Source organism: Rattus norvegicus, chromosome 1, assembly GCF_021556685.1.
Source record: "Rattus norvegicus strain SHRSP/BbbUtx chromosome 1, alternate assembly SHRSP_T2T, whole genome shotgun sequence".
In the NCBI taxonomy this organism is placed as follows: domain Eukaryota; kingdom Metazoa; phylum Chordata; class Mammalia; order Rodentia; family Muridae; genus Rattus; species Rattus norvegicus.
The window spans coordinates 20,354,945-20,377,500 of NC_141534.1; the positions used below are offsets into that span (position 1 = coordinate 20,354,945).

Sequence of the window (22,556 nt, forward strand, 5' to 3'; positions counted from 1 at the left end):
TGTACAAAGAGAACTCAGAGGTGTTATATTAACTAAAGGAACACATCAATTGGGATTCGTGCCTCTCAAGGTGGCCTCTGACTGCAGGAGACATGAAGTTTCAACTCAGGGGACAATTGCTATTTATTCAACTTTATCAGTTCCAAAGTGTTTCAATGTGATATGAACCACAGGAAAAGTGGGGGTATGGAACTGAATTAACTTATTTTTAATTTACTTAGAAAGGAACTTCACTTTCAGTGTAGCAAAAATCTGATTTTTGAGGGAGGAAATCAATTTATGCACAATTCTTATCATCAGTTCCCTTGAGGTTAAAACCTTCCATTTTAGAGAAAAACTTAACATATACAACGTTAAAGTGGAGGTGAAATATTTAAAACAGAATGTTTATAGGGAAGGGAAATAGCAGGATGTCCTAAGGAGAGGTGAAACATCCTATATTGCAAGGAAGCTCTCTGAGATAGGAAGTATACAATTCATAGTAGTTTAGGAAGTCCCTGAAACTGGTCAGATTCACTAGGCTCAAGGGTAAAGATGGCCCAGAGAATGCCCAGATATGCTTACCTACCTGGGAGAAGCAGAGATCATCTGACATGCTAACAAGGCTCTCAGGTGAACTAAACTACAAAGAGGGGGCTCAGACCATCCAAGCCACCGAAAAAGAACACCATCCAACCCCAATGAGCTGCTTACAAATTGTGCAATAAGCTTTAGACCCCCGGCTTTGGTGAGTTGTCACCCACGCTGAGCCATTTCTGCTCCTGTAAGTAGCCCCAATAACACTCCTTGGCTCACCGAGTTAGACATTGATAGTATCTGCACTTAGTCTGTCACCAATGTCTTGTCTGGGGTGAAATCTCCCCAGGAGTACTGTTACACAGCAATAATGTAATATTGTTCTTTTCTAGAGTGACATTTTAAGAACATGTGCAACATTCTTAAAAATGTAAAACTATCTTATCATGATTTTAATTCATTTTCTCTCCTTTTTCAAAAGCCAATGTCTCAATCTATAGCTTAGACTAAGCTTGAACTCTCTGCCCTCCTGCCTGAGCCTCCCACGTGTGTGCTTACAAGTTTGTGCTTTCACAGACACTGTGGTTTAAGCGTGTATCTGGAATTGTACAAGTAAAATTTCTAAAAAATCTTCCTTACTAAATTCAGGGTACCCTTTAGTGGTCTTGTCATTTTGTCAAAGAGACCTATAATTAGTAGTATCTTAACTGACAGCACATGAAAGCCTCATTTACAGTTTTAATAAAATATTTAAGCAATAAACCTCTGTCTGAAACTTTACATGGTGCATGATGCTGGAATGCATGTTTTACAAACATGGTAAGCATATGTCCACGAACTGGAGTTCTTAGAAAAATACTGTGGAAACTGACCCGATCACAGAGTTTACTCTATTAATAATAAACAAATATACCAGATGAAAAAATAGAATGCTTACATCATGCACATTTTAAAATATAAATGTATAAAGAATCAGGATTTATAATATTCCTGTAGATTAAAGTGAAAATGTAATTAAGAAGGCAAGAAATTCAATGTCTATATTTAGTAATTTGTACAGCGTTCCTAAGATTTGTACAGCAATCTTTTATTATAGTTAGCAATTAGTAATTTAAACAGGAAAATATTTTTCTGAGGACATCTGGGCTCTGAGTAGTTTAAAAACACTTGTTAAGGCTCACATGGCCTCTCCTTGGTGGAGAAGGAGTCTTTAGGCTTTGCCTGGTCCTCAGCTTGAAGCTACTCACAGCTTGGGGTTGGAAGCCTTCTCAACCAGCAGTTGAGGGAAGCCAGTATAGATCTCTGTAACCATGCTTGTGAATATCTGTCTCTCCAGACCCTTGGGACTGCGGACCACCTAATGTGAGCATTAAAATGGTTCTAGGTGTAGGAGCACAGTTCAGTAGAACATTGCCTGGCATGCACAAGACCCTGGGTTCAATCTCTAGGACTTAAAAAAATCTAAATTAATGTTAAGATCATAGCTCTCTATAGTAATATGAGGATCACAACACGAAGTGCAAGACAGTGTGATGGTGCAGGTCTGTAATCCCAATACTTTGGAAGCAAAGGCGGGAGAATCAGCAGTTCAAGTTCACTTTTGGATAGATAAGAATCTGAAGCAAGTTTGACCTCTTGAGACATTCTAAAAACTAAGAGGAAAAGAGAATTGTAAGTGCAGTACAGAATGAGAAGAAGAGAGATAGTTCAGGAACCCAGAGCCTAAAAGGTTTCCCCAGTTTCTTTGAAGATTGTGAAGAGCATGGTGATGAGAGGTATACTAACTAACATCTTGGTTACTGACAAGCTTTAAGAAACATTATGTCAGACATGCAAACCGTTGATTTTATTGGCGACATTTAAAGGGTATCTCGCTTTGCTTTCGTGCTACGATTTATCGTCACGTCATTAATCAGCCGAGGTTGTCGGAGTGTTTAGGGTTCAGGTTTACTTTTATCTGCACAATTTTAATTTCGTTAGATCTTATGTCAGCGAGAGACTTCCTTGTCTGGCCTCTTCGGTGTCCAAATTTACACTTATTTCTCATGACTTGTTCATCGTCTTCTATGGGTCTTCGGACATATTTAAAGCGATCCTTGAGGGCTCGTTTCCATAAAAACTGTATAAAATAATAAAGCAGGCCAATCAGTCTTTAAAGGGCTTCGTATAGTCCTGTAGAACAATACGATCTTTGTATGTGACCCTTAGGGTTGAAATAGCTTTCATCGTATTAGAATAGAAGCAATGATTCAATCTTTAGATTTATCCTTGCAACAGTTCTGTGTTCAAACTGTAGTCCCTCAATTAGAGCTAAGAAACCAAAACGCAGCAAAAACAAACAACAAACACCAAACAGAACCCAACCCAACCAGTGTACTTATCTTCTTGGGAGCGTACAGAGCCACTAAGAAGAAAACATTAGTCAGAGGTTTGGCATCTAGCCATTGCCATCGCTAGTCTCATGGCTCAAGTCCCAGCAGTCCTTGGTCTTTAGAAACCTCTGTAGCCTAGCTTGGGAAGATTCAGATCCAGTACTAAAGCTACTCTGCACTAACCAGATACCTTCCAGTAAGTAACTCCTTTAGCCTAGGTTCTTCGGCTACCAAATGGAGCAGCATGATCTTTCCTGTCATATGTGTGCATATGTGTGTGTGTGTGTGTGTGTGTGTGTGTGTGTCTGTGTCTGTGTCTGTGTGTCTGTGTGTCTGTGTGTGTAGCTGCTTATTCAGGGGCACATCCTATGTGTGCACATGCATATGAAAGCCAGAGGTCAATCAGGGTTTTTTGGTTTTTTTTTTAAGAAGCCACCTACCTTGGTCTCTCACTGGCCTGGGGCTTAATGATTAGGCTGGGCCTGCTGCAGGGATCTGTTTGTCCCTTCTTTCTCAGCACTGAGATGGTAAGAATGCATGTGTTATCATGCTATTTACGTGGGTGTTGACTTTCAAACTGGAGTCCTCATGCTTATTAGCAAGCACTTTGCTGACTGAGTTGAGGGAGAGAGACAGAGAGAGACAGAAATAGAGAGAACACTCCTAAACTGTTTTTAATGATGCTGGGTAGTGGTATAAGATCATGCCTTTAATCCCAGTCCTTGAGAGGCAGAGGCAGGTGGATCTCTGAGTCTGAGGCCAGCCTGGTCTCCAGAGCCAGTTCCAGGACAGTCAGTGATACATAACGAAATCCTTTCTCTAAAAACCAGAAGAGGTGAGGAGGGGAAGAGAGAGCATGAATCTTGGGAATAGCTACTTGTGGAAGATACTTACAAAGTGTTATTCCTAAAGCATCTTGGCATCTGACCAGTTATATGGAGGCGTTCCACAGGCTCAGTCTGGGGCTTCCTTATGCTTTGATTAAGTTCCTAGGCATGAGTGACTCAGAGATGCTCTGTTATATCCCCCAGGCTTGGATGTTCTGCTGTTGCTGTCTTATACCGACAGCACAAAACCAGTAGATAGCTTGTGGTTTTCCTCAGTCCTGACATGACCTAGTTCAGATCACTTTGTGTTTTCTACAGTTCAGAAGGGACAGGAGCTCTGCTGCACCCATAGCCATCACCTGCTTGGAGATCGTGGAATGGACAACTCTCCAGCCTTTCCTCACACATCTCTCAAACACAAGTCGATCAATCATGTGTGCTTGTCCATGGGCCTACTCACTCACATGAGTACCTGCTATGTTGTGAGTACCTGCTCTGTGCTTTGCCCTGTGAGCTAATCACATAACAGTATGAGTAGGTGGATTCAGTGGAAAACAACCGTTCTGGAGCACAGCCATCGCCCATTCCTAGAGTCTCCAGCTAAGGAGGTGAGAAGTCCCACACAGACGCAGCTTTCTTAATCATTCTGAAATCATGTGCTCCTTATGACATGACATAGTCTGCAGCCTTGTGTTGCAAACCCAAATATAATCCTCAGGAGACATCTGAAAAGTAAAGTGTGTGCATCATCTTACGTGATGTAGGGGAAAAAACCAAAAACACAACAACTTGACCAAAAGAGTAAAAACTGGAGAAAACAAAACAAAGCAAAAGAGACAAAGAGACTAAAATTAGAAAGAAAGAAAAAAAAATCCAGAAACAGAAGAATCAAATACCATGCATAATATGGAGTGTATGGGACACTATGCGAACTATTATTAATTTTCATGGGCATAAAAATAGTAATTTTGCTATAGAGGAAACTGTCATGTTAAGGTCTTTGCTAAAGGTAAGGTTCTGCGGTAGTGAACCTACCTAAAGTGTACAAGGCTCTGCATTCAGTTCTCAACATGGTGAAATTAACCATGAAAGCAATAACAACAGCAAAAAGAAGTTTAGAGTAACTTGTTTCTAAACTTGTTTCTAATCATGTACCACAAACAACATGCAGGAAGAAGATAAATACCGCAAAATCTTATCAGCCAATGAACCTGAAATAGTATGTGAATGCTCCTTGCTTCTCCTCCCCAAATTCATGATATTTGAAGACATTTGCTATAGGTAGCGTGGACAGGAAGCCACACACACCTAGTGGGCTCCAAGGGTCCTGCTCACTGTCCCATGATGCTCATGAGGATTCGAGCCACAGAGAACTAGAAGTTATCTAGCACCAAATGTAACTGTGTGAAGAAAAATCTTGGTCTTGAATACCTACATAAATCACTGTGTAAATCTGAAAAATTTCAAGACAGTTTAAAAAAAAACAGCTTTAAAAGTAACCAAATCTCTCTTCTACTCCTTTTCTTCTTCATTCTCTTTCACACACACACACACACACACACACACACACACACACCCCACAGGCTGCTCTCTCACGGTTCTTGGACATTTTCTACATCATGCAATTCTCATGAGCATAACTTTATATAAAGATGTGGTGAGAGTTTGGGTAAATATCTATTTATGCACCAGCCTCCTCCACATATCCTTAGGTGTGCAAACGAGGCTACAACTGCTAAGCTATTTTCCACGTCTCTATTATATTTACATAGTATCTGGGAAAATGTGTAGATTAAATGCTTGCAAGAGTCCACGGAAGCACACAGGGCCGTTAGTCATTACTTTGTAAGGAATCTCACTCCAATAACCATAGATGTAGTTCCAAATGTAATTGGATGGCTTAGCAAGTGAAGGAACGAGTAGCTAAGTCTGATGACCTGAATTTGATTTTCAGGACCTACACGATGGAGGGGGAGGGAGGAGTGCACAGAGAGAAAGAGACAAAGAGACAAAGAGAGAGACAGACAGAGGAAGAGACACAGACAGAGGAAGAGAGACAGGTAGAGAAACAGAGAATAGAATTTAAAAACACAGCTGTTAATTTGCTTATATGTGTAAGACTCACTGGAAAGACTCTCCTTTATTTATTTTCAAGTATCTTTATGCTCCCTGGAATATATGAAACAATGTGTCAGGTAAGACTCATCTCACATGGGGAACGATGACACGAAAGCAATCTGTTCACGTTCACTACAAACGCACCACCTCGCTCCTGACTACACAGCACAGTGTCAGAGGCTGAAACTGAGGATGTGGGGTTTACAGAGATAGAGACCTGCCTGAAATGCTGTACACCAGGGCTCTGATCAGAAGGCCAATGTTATATTGTATCTTGATATAGAAGAAGCACTGAGGGTCAGTATTTATTACCCATGATGCTATGACTGGAGATATCAGAACCCTAGATTTTTGTTGTTTCTTGGTTACACTATTTTAGTTTTAGTAAGGGAAAAATTGGGTCATTTTATAGCACACTGTACATTCAGAAACACAATTTTTTAAAATATGGTGGCATCCTTAGTGAGCAAGAGTAGTTGTTGTTTCCAGATATGTGATGCCACATCTTTTCTGAGTTTGGGGGGGGGGCTAGGGGGGAGGTAAACGAGAGACATTAAGGCCTTCTGTCATTCCAAATCTTCCGATCTTGTTTATCTATATTAAGCCTTTACCTGGAAATGGGAAAGTGATAGATAGAAAGGGAAGAGGAAAGAAGAGGAAAAAAAGGAGAGAATGATGGGGGAGGGGGAAGCTCCTTGCCTGTATATAGTTGAGATAGTGAGATACCGGATCTGTATCATGTTAACCACATTTACCAAAGTGGGTTTGGCAGTAAAGACAGGAGTAGCAATATATCTTCAGGTCCACAGAACTACAGTTTCTCATGGTTGTTTCTTACATCATACTTTCCTGTCATGAACATTCAACTCTTTGTTACAATTTTAGTGCTTTTTAAGTGCATAGTGTAATAACATTGGCCCATTTCCTTTGTTACAAGGAACACATGAAGATGTCCCTCTTGTTTTGCCTGACACGGCACCAGGCTCTTGGTCCTCCTGTCCCAGCCTGACAAATGCTAATGTCTGTTGTATGCCCATGCTTGAGCAAGGGTCATCCCCTGCTCTCCATTACAGACTCTGGAACCTTTTGAAAGCCTTGGTGTCAGGATCTGTCTTCACATTATTTAACTCAGAATCTCTGGGGCTCCTGAAGGAGAAACACCAGGAAACTGTTTTGTAGAGCATCTTTACAGTCTACCTAATCCAAACAGCATGAAATGGAGGAAGAGAAAGAGGAGGAGGAAGAGAGAGGAGGAGGAGGAGGAGGAGGAAGAGGAGGAGGAGGAAGAGGAGGAGGAGGAGGAGGACAAGGCCTTCAAGAGCTTCAAGAAAATTTTCCTATGATTAGATCAGAAAGCAAATAACTATCCATCATCTACCACTCTGATGCAGCCGTGTTCTCCTTCTGGGCACTTTCAGTCACACAGGAGCTCTCAGATGGCTTTAGGAGAGGGACAGAAAGATGGCAACTCACAGCCGAAGGCAAGAGAGAAGAGAGTGCTAAGAACAAAAAAAGGAAGGTGCATGTGGAAGCTGAGAGAGAGAGAGAGAGAGAGAGAGAGAGAGAGAGAGAGAGAGAGAGAGAGAGAGACGGAGACAGACAGACAGATGGACAGACAGACAGACAGGCAGAGAGACACAGAGACATAGACACAGAGACAGAGACACAGAGACAGAGACAAACAGATGGACAGAAGGACAGTCAGAGAGATACAGATACATAAACACACACACAGAGAGAGAGAGAGAGAGAGAGAGAGAGAGAGAGAGAGAGAGAGAGAGAAACAGATTCAATTCTACACAAAGAACTAAGCTTTGTGTAGTTCTTTATAAGCTAAGAAATTCTGTGAGTGGGAGAAATCATCTTTCCCAGGAAAAAGACCAGCAGTTGGTTATTCAATACCAAGTGGACAGCCACCAAAGCATATACATGAGAGCAGTGGACAGACTGAGCAGTCATATTTAGGAACATATATTCATATATAAATATGAATGTGGAACAATAAAAACGAGGCCATGAATCTGAAAGTTTAAGGAGTATATGAAAAGGTTTTGAGGGAAGGAAGGAATAAATGATATAATTATAACCTTAAAGATAAAAGAAAAATTAAGAAAATGAAGATATTAGAGTCAGAGAGGAAAATGGAAAACTCTTATCTCAAATGGATTGAGATGAACGGGATGGTGGGCCCACATAGTCACTTACAAAGCCACAGCCGTCCTCATCCAGGAAAGGGTGAGCCTGCAGCAGAGCATTGACCACATCGTTGTACTGCTGGGTGGTGGGGTACCTATTTACCGCAACAGATAAGACGGAGTTCATTTCCAGCAGCCCCCAGTTAAAGCACACACAGGTTTCTAAGCTTTCTCTTACCATAGTGTCCCTGACTCTCTCTCCATGTGTGTCTGTGTAATGTGTGTGATGTGTGTGTATGTGTGGAGTGTGTGTGTATGTATGTATGTGTATTTGTCTGTATGTGTTATGTGTTAGTGTGTGTTCTCTCTCCCTGTGTGTGTGGAGGGTGTATGTGTGCATGTGTGTGTGTGTGTGTGGGTGTATGTGTGTTAGTGTATGTTGTGATGTTATGTCTATGTATATGTTAGTGTGCATTCTCTCTCCCATGTGTGTGTGTGGTGTGTGTCTGTGTGTCTGTGTGTTTGTGTGTATGTGTGGTGTATGTGTGTTAGTGTGTGTATGTATGATGTGTATTTATGTGTGTTAGAGTGTGTTGTGACTGTGTATGTGTTAGTGTGCATTCTCTCTCCTGTGTGTGTATATGTGTGGGGGCATGTGTGTGCACAGAGGCTGTATTTATGTGTGTGTTTCTATATGCAGATATAGAGGCCTTAAGTTAACATTGCTCCCCTGCATGGTCCACCTTGTTTGTTGAGACAGGGTCTCTCACTGGGTCTTGGGCCAAGTTAGACAAGGCTGGCTGGCCAGTGAGTACCAGGCAGCTACATGTCTATTCCTCCCAGAGCAATATTTACAAGCATGTACAGTCATGTCTGAATATGGGTTTTGGGGCTATGCAGCAAATATTTAACCAACTGAGACAATAACCCCAGTCCCTCTCCTAAATCTGCACATACTGAACTTCCATTCGCTATGTCTCCCATAAGTCAAGGAAACTTGGTTCCCAACAAATTCTACTGTTTGTTGAGCACAGCTCCCTCCTCACTGTTACTCACAGTGAGCCTTCCAGGTACTTAGTCATGTCTGCCTGGAGAAACTCAATGATCCTTATCCGCATGCTGTGGTCAGGGCGCTTCTGCTCTGCCAGCACGCACTTGACATCATAGGGGAACTCCGGTAAGACGTAGGACTTGGTCCAGTGCAATGCTTTATGCCTTGCTAGAACATGTTTCACATTTCTTCTGTGGAATAAAAACACAAAGAGTGAAATTCTGTTTCAAATCTACATGTAATACATTATTTCCCCGTGCTCTGCTTAAACCACTTCTCTAACGCCTACCTAGACCATGTAAATACTTCTCATCCTAGAAGAAATGTCATAATCACATAGGTTTTTAAAATTAAGCCTGATGTTGGAGAATATTACTCCATATATCTTGAAGAGCCAAGTTGTAATGCGTAGCTAGAAATTGAACGAAATACTTGACAGACAGAGAGATAAACTGCAATTCTGCCGAGCAAGTGAAGCCAAGTACTTTAGTCTTAGTTCCTAGTTAAGAAAAATCTCATCTACGCTGCTGCTATTTGGAGCAAAATACACGATGCACCTGATTCAGTCGGTCCTTGGCTATTTCAGTGTGGGAAAGCTGGTCTCTACGCTAAAATAAAATTTGGGGTATTTACTCCATAGGAGGATATTACACAAGAGGACAGGAAGCTATAATGTTACATCAGTCATTTTCTGGGAAAGGCTGCGGGCAGCCAAATGGAATGTGATAGTGGCTGATTAAAATCTGCTAAACATTTACTAAAATTAGCTGGCTGTACCCTTAAATTTGGTGGATTTTTAATGCCATGTGAGTTAAGCATCGATAAGACTGTTTATAAAACCGAGCTTCAGAACCACACTGAGACCTTAAATCAGAGGTTGATTCTTACGTATGCAAATGCAGAGAAGGCTCCAACATATCATTTGGAAACTACCACTAATCAAAGGCAGTCAGCAGCTGTCAACCTAGGTCACAAACAGGATTAAATGGGTGGAGGTGAGGGACAGTGGCAAGGAGAGTACAGGACAGCAGAGACATTCTTTTTTCTCTTTTATTGGTTATCTTACTTATTTACATTTCAAATGTTATCCTCCTTCTCAGTTTTCCCTTCGTCAACCTCCATCCCATACCCCCTCCCCCTAACAGAGAGATTCTTATGCTAGTCTCTGTAGGTTAATTCTACTAACTAGTAGGTTAGTTCTCTGGGTATGGTTGAATTTAGTCGCTCAAACAAAACTCAAAGTCACTTTCAGAAGCCAAGCTTCTTTTAGCATTGTAAGCCACGCTTTACCAGACTGCATGTGTATAGAAGGTAGGGATGGGGGAAGCAGGGGAAAGCTTTTTTTGTCTCTTTTTATGGTAAGCTCCCTCCCATCTCCTCCCTGTGGCATTCTCTGTACCCATGGAGAAAAATGTTCTGGCTACAGTAAGCATACCAGTAATTTCATACTGGACTCAATATAGCAACAGGCAACTTTCAGACATCAATTCCGCTCAAATTATTTCTCAGTGTGTTTCTCTCTCATTGCACTCACCCACTCTGCCAACATGTATGGGAAGTTTCCCTTGCCAGCTGCCCTTATACTACCCCTCTCTCTTCCCAGGACATTGATTCTTCCATGGCCACATTCATTGTCTCTTACATACAGACACAGGGATAGAGGGTGTACAGACAAGAGTTGAAGACCAATCCTTATGCTGCCCCCACTGTCTTAGAAGGGCGGTGAGGTAAGGAGGCTTCCATGCAGCTCCACATCCACAGCTCTCTCCAGTAAATTGTTAGTAACAAACACAGATACAAACTCCCGTGACCTTCTAATATTGCTGTCACCCTCACTCATTTCATTCCATCAACAATTACTTCAATATTCCAACGGTATCAAATAGAACTTAGTACAAATTTTGTAGCACCAGGTTTTTTTTTTTTTCTATATATTTCTTGTTCCCTTGTCCTCATTATTCTAGCAAATATTCAGAATGTAGGGCTGGAGAGATGGCTCAGCAGTTAAGAGCACTGGCTGCTATTCCAGCGGTCCTGAGTTCAATTCCCAGAAACCACATGGATCCATACAGGATCCACTCAAGAAAATAGTCCCTCGTGTTCCAACTAGACAGATTAGGGTAAATCAAAGGCACCAAAAATTTTCTTTTCTTTCCATTCAAGAGACACATTATTGGTGTGAATATAATCTAGGCAATGCAAACGAATACAAGATAAGATGAATATTATGAAAGAAAGGGGGTGCTCAAAACTTAAATATATTCATAATGGGAAGCAGATAACTGTAGCTAAGCTATTTCCCATCTATAAAATTATATTTGCATTGTATTAAAAAGATCTGTGCTGTGATGTTAAAATTATTCCCAGTACTTATACCAAGCTAGAGTTTGGCATAGCACCCGCAGGTTGTCCTAGACTAGGTATAGGAGTCGAACTGACTCCCAGTAAAGGACACTAATATTTCTCTTCTGACTCCCAACTTTGGACTTTCTGACAAGCTTCTCACCAAACCAATAGCTCAGTTTTCTATCCTGGGTATAAAATACCCCCCAAGCCATTTAAAATACCTTAATGTGACCCCCAGTCTGAGAGCATACTGCTTACTAACACTACTCAGTTCATACAGCTTAAAAATATATGTCCATAATAAAATTTACAATAAAGCCAGCAATTTGACAAAGGATGGTATCATTATTACAGTTTTAAATTTACTTCGGATACTGACAAATAATAATCGCAGTATATACTTTTAAGATCAAAGTGATATAGTGGTATGCACATAGAATATTTACACACTGTGGAACTATTGAGTCTAGCAGATTGACCTAACCGCCATCCCTAGTTCTTATTGGTTATTTCGCCTGCCCAACTGAAACATTGTATTTTTAAATTTGCATTAATTTTTTTTAAGTGATGGGATAAGAGTTCTCATAAAAGGCTCATTGGCGGGCTGGAGAGATGGCTTAATGTTTAGGAGCACTGACTGTTCACCCAGAGGTCCTGAGTTCAAATCCCAGCAACCACATGGTGGCTCACAACCATCTGTAATGAGATCTGATGCTTTTTTTTTTTTTTTTGATGTGTCTAAGGACAGCTACAGTGTACTCACATATAATAAATACATATCTTTTTTTAAAAAAGGCTCATTGGCTTTTCTAACTTTGTCTAAGTGTAAGAAGAATGGAAAATCATTCACCTCTTCCCAAGAGCAGAGTACGTACTGTAGTTAGTGGGGTCACGTCGGGTAGCGATGCTATTTCTGTGAAGAACAGGCTCAATGGAGTATCAGCCTGTTGGGAAAAACCTTCACAGAAAACGTCCTAGAGAGTAGAAGACACCTAGCTGTTACGTCCCGACAAGGACTCTTTGAGGAGGGCAGACACATCCCTTAGCAAGGTTGATGTATGATGTTTTTGTTAAAAGAATGAGAAAAGTGCATGGGAAAAGTTTGATCCAGTTCCCCACTTAAACTCCAAGCAGTGCCTCCAGGCAGCCTCGAAATGCCTTTCTTCAAACTCGATTCACCTCCTCTCAGTCCTGGTTTCGAGAACGTTCCTGTCACCAAGTCTCCCTTTTTGACGATTTATTTTTATTTATGTGTATATGTGTATCCATGCCCCATGTGTGTATGGATTCCCAAGAGCTTTCAGATTCTCTAGAGCTGGAATTACAAATTGTGAAGTGCTCAGTGGAGGAACTGGGCAGCTGACAGGGGTCCTCTGGAACAGCAGCAAGTGCTGTTAACTGCTGAGCGTTTGTCCGTCCCCAATATTCTCTTTTCTATGTTCTACCTCATATTGTCAAGAATTTCACCTCTCATTCCACACATTTGAAATAATTTATCATCTTAAAAAAAAAAAAGAACCAGACTCTTGTCTTAGATTAAAGCCCACATTAATCTGGGCTCTGATCATAGAATTTCCTTCTCCCCAGATTTCATATACTGAACCCCAAACCTTTATGTGACATGACTGTGTTTGGGGTCAGGTTCTGTGCAAGTATATTGAGCTATGTGAGGTCCAAGAGGTTGAGTGAGATGAATTATTCTTTTATGAAGAGACTCTAGAAGTACATCTTCTTTCTCAGGAAGTAGAGAGAAGGTGGATCTCTTAGATAAGGTTATCATTGCTGTGATGAAGCTATAACCAAAAGCAGCTTGGAGAGCCAAGGGTTTTATTTGGCTGACATGTATAGAATCAGTCCATGGAGAAAAGCCAGGGCAGGAACTCAAACAGGGCAGTAATCTGGAGGCAGGAATTGATGCAGGGGTGCTTGACCATGGAGGGGTGCTGCTTACTGGCTTGCTCCTCATGGCTTGCTCAGCCTGTTCCCTAGTAGAATCCAGATTCATCAGCTGAAGGTAACGTTATCTGAAATGAACTAGGCTCTTCAACACCAATCACTGATTTTAAAAGTGCTCTCCAGGCTTGTCTACATACAGCCTGATCTTCTGGAGGCATTTTCTCAATGGAGGCTCCCTCCTCCCACATGACTACAGCTTGTGTCAAGTTGACATGAAACTAGCTAGTACAGTGGCCATCCATAGGGTATGAATTGGTTCTTATCAGAGAATGAACTGGTCACCACTATGAACTTAAATCTGAGACCCTAAAATCAGAATGAATGTGTGTTATGTAAGCACCTCAGTCTGTGATAACTGCTGTGGCTAACTCAACCTCTGATTTTCTTGTTGCTTTTGCCATATGCCTTCCTCTTAGAAAGTAGAGCCTTGACATCTTTCATCTCTCATCTTCAGCTGTCATGAAAATCTCCTACATTGTATCTCTTGTATCATCTACTTCTCGTGGTTTATGCTCCCACATTAATCTGGGCCTGGATCGTATAACTTCAAGTATCTATCAGCAGAGATCTGCTTTCAAAATAGCAAGGTATGAACCTTATTTAAAAAAAAAAAACCTGGAATGCCTCACTCTAGGGTGAAGGGAAGAGATGCTAATTTGTCTATTTAGCAATAACTCCCACTCACTCTTCTGAGCTTAGTTTAACCCTTTCCTCAGGTAGATGCTCATCTCCACTCTGGTAGCCCTACTGTGTGCTTCTTCAGCTCAACTAACAACTCTGCCTGCTCTAGAACCAACCCAGTGTACTTGCAATTCTTCTTTCCTATCTTGATTGTGTATTGTGCATTGTGTAACAGAACTCCTTGCAAATTAGGGTTTTTAAAATCATGCTTTGCTTTTCTAGCTCCACAGGGAATATTGCCCTGAGAGCCAAGAAAGCCCCCATCACTGAAGGCCAGGCCCCTGGGTTGTAAGAAGTTGTAACAAGAGTCTGAAAAGTAAAAATTGTGATTTTTGTGACCTCCCAGTTCATTTCACAGGGACTCACAACTAAGCTAAATCCTGTGTGTGTGTGTGTGTGTGTGTGTGTGTATGTGTGTGTGTGTGTGTGTGTGTGTGTGTGTGTGTGTGTGTGTGTGTGATCCCATTCTTTCTATAAATATTGCTGTGGAAAAGGAGAGACCTCTGTCTCTCTCCTCATTATTGGCTCAAATGTAAGAATGAAAGTAAAGCAATTGTACATATTTAACATCCTTTTCCCTGTGTGCAGGTGAACCACTAGGTTCAAAGCCAGGTCTTTGTGGCCAGGGGCTGCCGTAACATGCTGCTGTCACTGAGTGGAATGGTTTGGGATAGCAATGCCCCAGAAAGATTTAGGAATCTGCGAAGGAAAGAAATGTCATAAAATGATATAGAAGCTGGGCAGGATTTTGCAAACCTGTAAGCTCAGAAATTGGGAGACAAAGGTAGAGGGATTAAGGGTATCCTTCCCTGCAGAGCAAGTTTGAGATTAGCCTGGGCTACATGAGGCCCTGCTTCAAAACAAGCAAACAAAACCAAAATCAAAACCCTGCCAGTACTGATAGTCTTATACAAACTTGAGGCTAAATACACAAAATACACATCTTTCAAAAAGCATGTTTCTACTATATTAGAGCAGTCTACACTCGGCAAGGGAGCCATTGACTAGTAATTCAATGAATGTCCATGACAAGAAGTGTCACCAGCACCAGAGGCAGCACAAATACTGCTTCCCAGATGGGAAGGGAGTCAAAGTTCATGCTCCCCAGGGACTGAACAGAATGTCTGGATCCCATAGTCTCTCTGATTCGAAATTTCATTTTCTTTGAAGAGCCTTCATGCCTGTTGAAAACCACAAGGACTAGACCACTAAGTGACTAGAACTTCGTGGTTATGGGTTGAGACTGAGTATTGCAGACCTGGAGCCCACCTTTCTTAGATAAGTCTCCTTCAGTCATTTGTTATAAACTTCTCCTTCTGCCTCAACACCTTTGTGACTATTAAGTAAGAGCTTTGGAATGTATTATTAAACTTAGCAGACCACTGGCTTCCAACAGCCCTGAAGACAAGACTGTCATGACACCTAGAGCCTACAGATGAGATTATCTTGCTCTGCTATAGCCCACCTAGCTGTTTTTCTTTGTTCTGTTATTAAAATTTCCATAACATCTTCCGCAGCAGGCATTGTCACCCAGAGTAACCTGGATTTACGCTCAGGCTGTAGTTATTCACATTGGCTACGAATTAGCTACCATTTGTCTATTTGTCAATTTATTTATTCTTAGTTTCGAAATGGAGTTGGAGCAGGGCCTCTCTGTGTGGCTCCTGTTAGCCTGTAGCTTACTACGAGGCCCAGCAGGATATGAAGTCACTGAAGCAGACGTCACTTCCTACTGCTTCTTTAATGCTTCCAACAATAGCTGGCATGCAACAAGCATTCGGAAAAACATTGGAGGGATGACTGACGGTTTAATCCTAACTTAGGTCAGCAGTCTTAAGTGTTTTCTATTTTATGGAAACAGCAGATATTCGACAAAGAATTATAGGTTTATCTTCAGGCTCCCTCAAAGTCATTGTTATATGATTTTTACACTGGAAGTTTCTCACCATGGAACACTAGATCCCTACTCCCTGGTAATAGGTCTGGGATAGGCCTCAAACAAAGATCTTTGGGTACGAGAGCCTATGGATCCATTCAGAGATTCTGTTGTCCCACTGACCTGAAATTCATTAGCTAGATATGGCAGTGTACCACCTGAGTGCTCTCTGATGCCCTTGCAATGTTATCAAGATCTGTCTATAAAGTCTAGAAGCTTCTCTCTTCCTCTCTTTGGCCCACAGGACTCCTTGTCCTGTTTCTATCACAACTCTCAGACCTTCCGATGTAAGATGCCTCTTCTGTTCTAGATCCTGGGTCCCAGGAGTCCTGGCTACCCAAGCATCCTGGTAGAATCTTGCTCTTCTACCTGGGACTACAGCCTGGGAGAGCTGAGACCAGAATCTTTTGAATCTTATCAGACCCACTGCTTGCTAGTTAATACAAATGATACTTGAAACTTATGAATGCCAACTGTGTGCCAGGTCCTAAGAATTTTTTTCATATAACATACTATTTACCATTTTACAGACATGTACAGGCCCACTTATTCTGGAGAACATCTCACTCAGTTGTGAAATGACAAAGCCAGGCTTCAAAACTAAGCTTTTAATTATTTGCTTGTCCCTGGTACCCAGACTTACCAACACTGCCATCTCAGGGTTACCATGCTAATATAATACCTACATTTACCCCTCTCTCAGGTCATCTGCCTTGTGGAACTGTGTGTGAACCACTAGGTATGGTGGAGGGTCTCGAGACCTACCCTCAAGACAAGGTCTCCTGCAAGCCTTTTCAGTTTGCTAGTCTAGTCACACAGATTTGACCAAATGAAGAAAAAAACCACAGAAAGTGAATAAAGTCCTTTTTCCCTTAAATAGTGAACATTTGTTGCCACTACAAAGAGATGTCTGGTCTCTGGTACTCACCTCCCATAGGTCTTGGCCTGCAGAGCAAAGGACAGAAGCATACAGGAACTGAGAAGGCTAATAACGAGACTGAGACATGGCACAATGGTAGTGTTCTCATAGCATGTGTGAGGCCCTGGTTTCATCCACCAGCATTGCACATCTGATCAGAACCTGTACTAAAGAACTCTAATCAGGTTGCAATGCTCTATTGATCTTGCTCTTATTACAATCTGGGGGAGAATGCACACACAGCTGTGTGGCTGTCTCTTGTCTGAAATACCCATGAGGGTCCATTGATATTTTCTTGGCAGCGTAGAGACAGAAGCTCATTCTACTCCATCTCACAGCAGTAGCCAGACCACGAGAAAAGTCATTAAAACAATCCCTAAATATGCATGAAACCATGACTAACTTTTAATTATGCCCCAAGGCAGAAGCAGAGCCTTTGCTCGAGTCTCTAAAGTTAGAGTGGAAAGTCTTTAAAGCAACATGTAGGAAACCCCAGTTTATCCAATCCCCAGCCTTATTGGGCACTGCAAGAGAAACCAACAGTTGGGGTAGATTAAAAAAGAACTTCACTCCTCAGAAGAAACCATTCCCAGAACATCACTAGCACATGATGCCGATATCCTCCAATGGTCCATGCATCTAGAAAGGCATTTAAACCACTGAGTAACAAGCACAGAATCAAACACCTGTCACCCACAAGAAGTCCTCTGCATCAGAGCACCGTGGTGTTCAATCCCCTGGAACACATATCTTATTTAACTACAACCACAGACCTTCCCAGAACCAAGGTCAGGTGAGTCGGAAGCCTCTCGAGATCTACTTTTTCCTTTTCGTGTCCAGATAGTCTCTGTGGAAAACACAAGGTCCTTTTGGGGGAAAACTGGGGAGTATCCCCAAGAATCTCAGGTGTCTCCATGGGATCTGGTGGCAAGTGCCAGGCGCTTAGCTATAACCCCACTGAATCCTCATGGATACCATGTGGTGTTTCCATTCCAGGTAGTTACAGAAATCATTTTGGGGAGGCAAGTGGAAGGGAAGTGAGCCCTCAAATCAACACTTGCCTGTTCCTACCTCTTGAAAGCAGTTGGCTTCATGAAAGTCCAGTGGGAAAATACCCTCCAATTTATTGCCTGTGATAAGTCAATAGAAATAAGCATAGAAGTTGTTTGAAAGATCAGCATATTTGGTGTCGATTACTTCAAAAGGTCTAAAAATAACAAATTCTTGCTATTCAAACATATATCATATCTCCCAAAAGTTTATTGCTTTTCTTTCACATTCATTAGCTCAGTTTTGAAAGTTTGATTGGATTTTCAGGTGCCAGAGGCTAAGAAAAATTCTGTTTATAAAATAAAAGGATGTGGTCACTATCTCTGTGTTATTCCTGAGGAAGGAATATAGACTTTAATAAACCAAGGTCATTGTCTACTTTTGTAAGCAGTTCAAGAATTACAGAGAAGGTACAGTTTACAGAAAACTGAAAATAGATGGTCTGGATGTCACTGGACAGTGGCTAAATAGTCCTGCTAAAGCAGCAGTTCTCAACCTGTGGGTGGTGATGCCTTGGGTTCTCCAATGACCCTTTCACAGAGGTCACCTAAGACCATTGGAAAGCATAGATATTTACATTACAGTCCATAACTGTAGCAAAATTACAGTTATGAAGTAACAATGAAAATAATTTTATGGTTACCGGTCGCTACAACATGAGGAACTGTATTAAAGGGTTGCAGCATTAGGAAGGTTGAAAACTACTGTTTAAAAGCATGGACAGGGAGACAGCGTCGGAACCTGAAGGAACAGACCGGATAAACAGTTCTCTGCACCCAAATCCCGTGGGAGGGAGAGCTAAACCTTCAGAGAGGCAGACACGCCTGGGAAACCAGAAGAGACTGCACTCTGCACACATTACTGATTCCAGAGGAAAACACCAAACACCATCTGGAACCCTGGTGCACTGAAGCTCCCAGAAACGGCGGCGCAAATCTTCCTGGTTGCTGCCGCCGCAGAGAGCTCGTGGGCAGCACCCCGCGAGCAAACTTGAGCCTTGGGACCACAGGTAAAAACAAATTTTCTGCTGCAAGTGACCTGCCTGGTGAACACAAGACACAGGCCCACAGGAACAGCTGAAGACCTGTAGAGAGGAAAAACTACATGCCCGAAAGCAGAACACTCTGTCCCCATAACAGGCTGAAAGAAAACAGGAAAACAGGTCTAACAGCACTCCAGACACACAGGCTTATAGGACAGTCTAGCCACTGTCAGAAATAGCAGAACAAAGTAACACTAGAGATAATCTGATGGCGAGAGGCAAGCGCAGGAACCCAAGCAACAGAAACCAAGATTACATGGCACCATCGGAGCCCAATTCTCCCATCAAAACAAACATGGAATATCCAAACACACCAGAGAAGCAAGATCTACTTTCAAAATCATATTTGATCATGATGCTGGAGGACTTCAAGAAAGACGTGAAGAACTCCCTTAGAGAACAAGTAGAAGCCTACAGAGAGGAATCACAAAAATCCCTGAAAGAATTCCAGGAAATCATAAATAAACAAGTAGAAGCCCATAGAGAGGAGTCACAAAAATCCCTGAAAGAATTCCAGGAAAACACAATCAAACAGTTGAAGGAATTAAAAATGGAAATAGAAGCAATCAAGAAAGAACACATGGAAACAACCCTAGATATAGAAAACCAAAAGAAGAGACAAGGAGCTGTAGATACAAGCTTCACCAACAGAATACAAGAGATGGAAGAGAGAATCTCAGGAGCAGACGATTCCATAGAAATCATTGACTCAACTGTCAAAGATAATGTAAAGCTGAAAAAGCTACTGGCCCAAAACATACAGGAAATCCAGGACTCAATGAGAAGGTCAAACCTAAGAATAATAGGTATAGAAGAGAGTGAAGACTCCCAGCTCAAAGGACCAGTAAATATCTTCAACAAAATCATAGAAGAAAACTTCCCTAACCTAAAAAAAGAGATACCCATAGGCATACAAGTAGCCTACAGAACTCCAAATAGATTGGACCAGAAAAGAAACACCTCCCGTCACATAATAGTCAAAACACCAAACGCACAAAATAAAGAAAGAATATTAAAAGCAGTAAGGGAAAAAGGTCAAGTAACATATACAGGCAGACCTATCAGAATCACACCAGACTTTTGCCAGAAACTATGAAAGCCAGAAGATCCTGGACAGATGTCATACAGACACTAAGAGAACACAAATGCCAGACCTGGTTACTGTATCCTGCAAAACTCTCAATTAACATAGATGGAGAAACCAAGATATTCCATGACAAAACAAAATTTACACAATATCTTTCTACAAATCCAGCACTACAAAGGATAATAAATGGTAAAGCCCAACATAAGGAGGCAAGCTATACCCTAGAAGAAGCAAGAAACTAATCGTCTTGGCAACAAAACAAAGAGAATGAAAGCACACAAACATAACCTCACATCCAAATATGAATATAACAGGAAGCAATAATCACTATTCCTTAATATCTCTCAACATCAATGGCCTCAACTCCCCAAGAAAAAGACGTAGATTAACAAACTGGATACGCAACGAGGACCCTGCATTCTGCTGCCTACAGGAAACACACCTCAGAGACAAAGACAGACACTACCTCAGAGTGAAAGGCTGGAAAACAACTTTCCAAGCAAATGGTCGGAAGAAGCAAGCTGGAGTAGCCATTCTAATATCAAATAAAATCAATTTTCAACTAAAAGTAATCAAAAAAGTTAAGGAAGGACACTTCATATTCATCAAAGGAAAAATCCACCAAGATGAACTCTCAATCCTAAATATCTATGCCCCAAATACAAGGGCACCTACATACGTAAAAGAAACCTTACTAAAGCTCAAAACATACATTGCACCTCACACAATAATAGTACGAGATTTCAACACCCCACTCTCATCAATGGACAGATCATGGAAACAGAAATTAAACAGAGACATAGACAGACTAAGAGAAGTCATGAGCCAAATGGACTTAACAGATATTTATAGAACATTCTATCCTAAAGGAAAAGGATATACCTTCTTCTCAGCTCCTCATGGTGCTTTCTCCAAAATTGACCATATAATTGGTCAAAAAACGGGCCTCAACAGGTACAGAAAGATAGAAATAATCCCATGTGTGCTATCGGACCACCACGGCCTAAAACTGGTCTTCAATAACAATAAGGGAAGAATGCCCACATATACATGGAAATTGAACAATGCTCTACTCAATGATAACCTGGTCAAGGAAGAAATAAAGAAAGAAATTAAAAACTTTTTAGAATTTAATGAAAATGAAGGTACAACATACCCAAACTTATGGGACACAATGAAAGCTGTGCTAAGAGGAAAACTCATAGCGCTGAGTGCCTGCAGAAAGAAACAGGAAAGAGCATACGTCAGCAGCTTGACAGCACACCTAAAATCTCTAGAACAAAAAGAAGCAAATACACCCAGGAGGAGTAGAAGGCAGGAAATAATCAAACTCAGAGCTGAAATCAACCAAGTAGAAACAAAAAGGACCATAGAAAGAATCAACAGAACCAAAAGTTGGTTCGTTGAGAAAATCAACAAGATAGATAAACCCTTAGCCAGACTAACGAGAGGACACAGAGAGCATGTCCAAATTAACAAAATCAGAAATGAAAAGGGAGACATAACAACAGATTCAGAGGAAATTCAAAAAATCATCAGATCTTACTATAAAAGCCTATATTCAACAAAACTTGAAAATCTGCAGGAAATGGACAATTTCCTAGACAGATACCAGGTACCGAAGTTAAATCAGGAACAGATAAACCAGTTAAACAACCCATAACTCCTAAGGAAATAGAAGCGGTCATTAAAGGTCTCCCAAACAAAAAGAGCCCAGGTCCAGACGGGTTTAGTGCAGAATTCTATCAGACCTTCATAGAAGACCTCATACCAATATTATCCAAACTATTCCACAAAATTGAAACAGATGGAGCACTACCGAATTCCTTCTATGAAGCCACAATAACTCTTATACCTGAACCACACAAAGCCCCAACAAAGAAAGAGAACTTCAGACCAATTTCCCTTATGAATATCGACGCAAAAATACTCAATAAAATTCTGGCAAACCGAATCCAAGAGCACATCAAAACAATCATCCACCATGACCAAGTAGGCTTCATCCCAGGCATGCAGGGATGGTTTAATATACGGAAAACCATCAACGTGATCCATTATATAAACAAACTGAAAGAACAAAACCACATGATCATTTCATTAGATGCTGAGAAAGCATTTGACAAAATTCAACACCCCTTCATGATAAAAGTCCTGGAAAGAATAGGAATTCAAGGCCCATACCTAAACATAGTAAAAGCCATATACAGCAAACCAGTTGCTAACATTAAACTAAATGGAGAGAAACTTGAAGCAATCCCACTAAAATCAGGGACTAGACAAGGCTGCCCACTCTCTCCCTACTTAGTCAATATAGTTCTTGAAGTTCTAGCCAGAGCAATCAGACAACAAAAGGAGGTCAAGGGGATACAGATCGGAAAAGAAGAAGTCAAAATATCACTATTTGCAGATGATATGATAGTTTATTTAAGTGATCCCAAAAGTTCCACCAGAGAACTACTAAAGCTGATAAACAACTTCAGCAAAGTGGCTGGGTATAAAATTAACTCAAATAAATAGGTA

General features: G+C 41.2%; 1 protein-coding gene across 1 annotated transcript in view; it reads right to left on the reverse strand.

The window, feature by feature from the left end:
• Positions 1-22,556, reverse strand: part of Samd3 (sterile alpha motif domain containing 3) — a 47,450-nt gene that overhangs the window by 15,769 nt on the left and 9,125 nt on the right. The window contains 3 exon segments of the mRNA NM_001172116.2: positions 2,468-2,635; positions 8,039-8,123; positions 9,025-9,210. Of these exon segments, the coding sequence (NP_001165587.1) occupies positions 2,468-2,635; positions 8,039-8,123; positions 9,025-9,210 (439 nt within the window).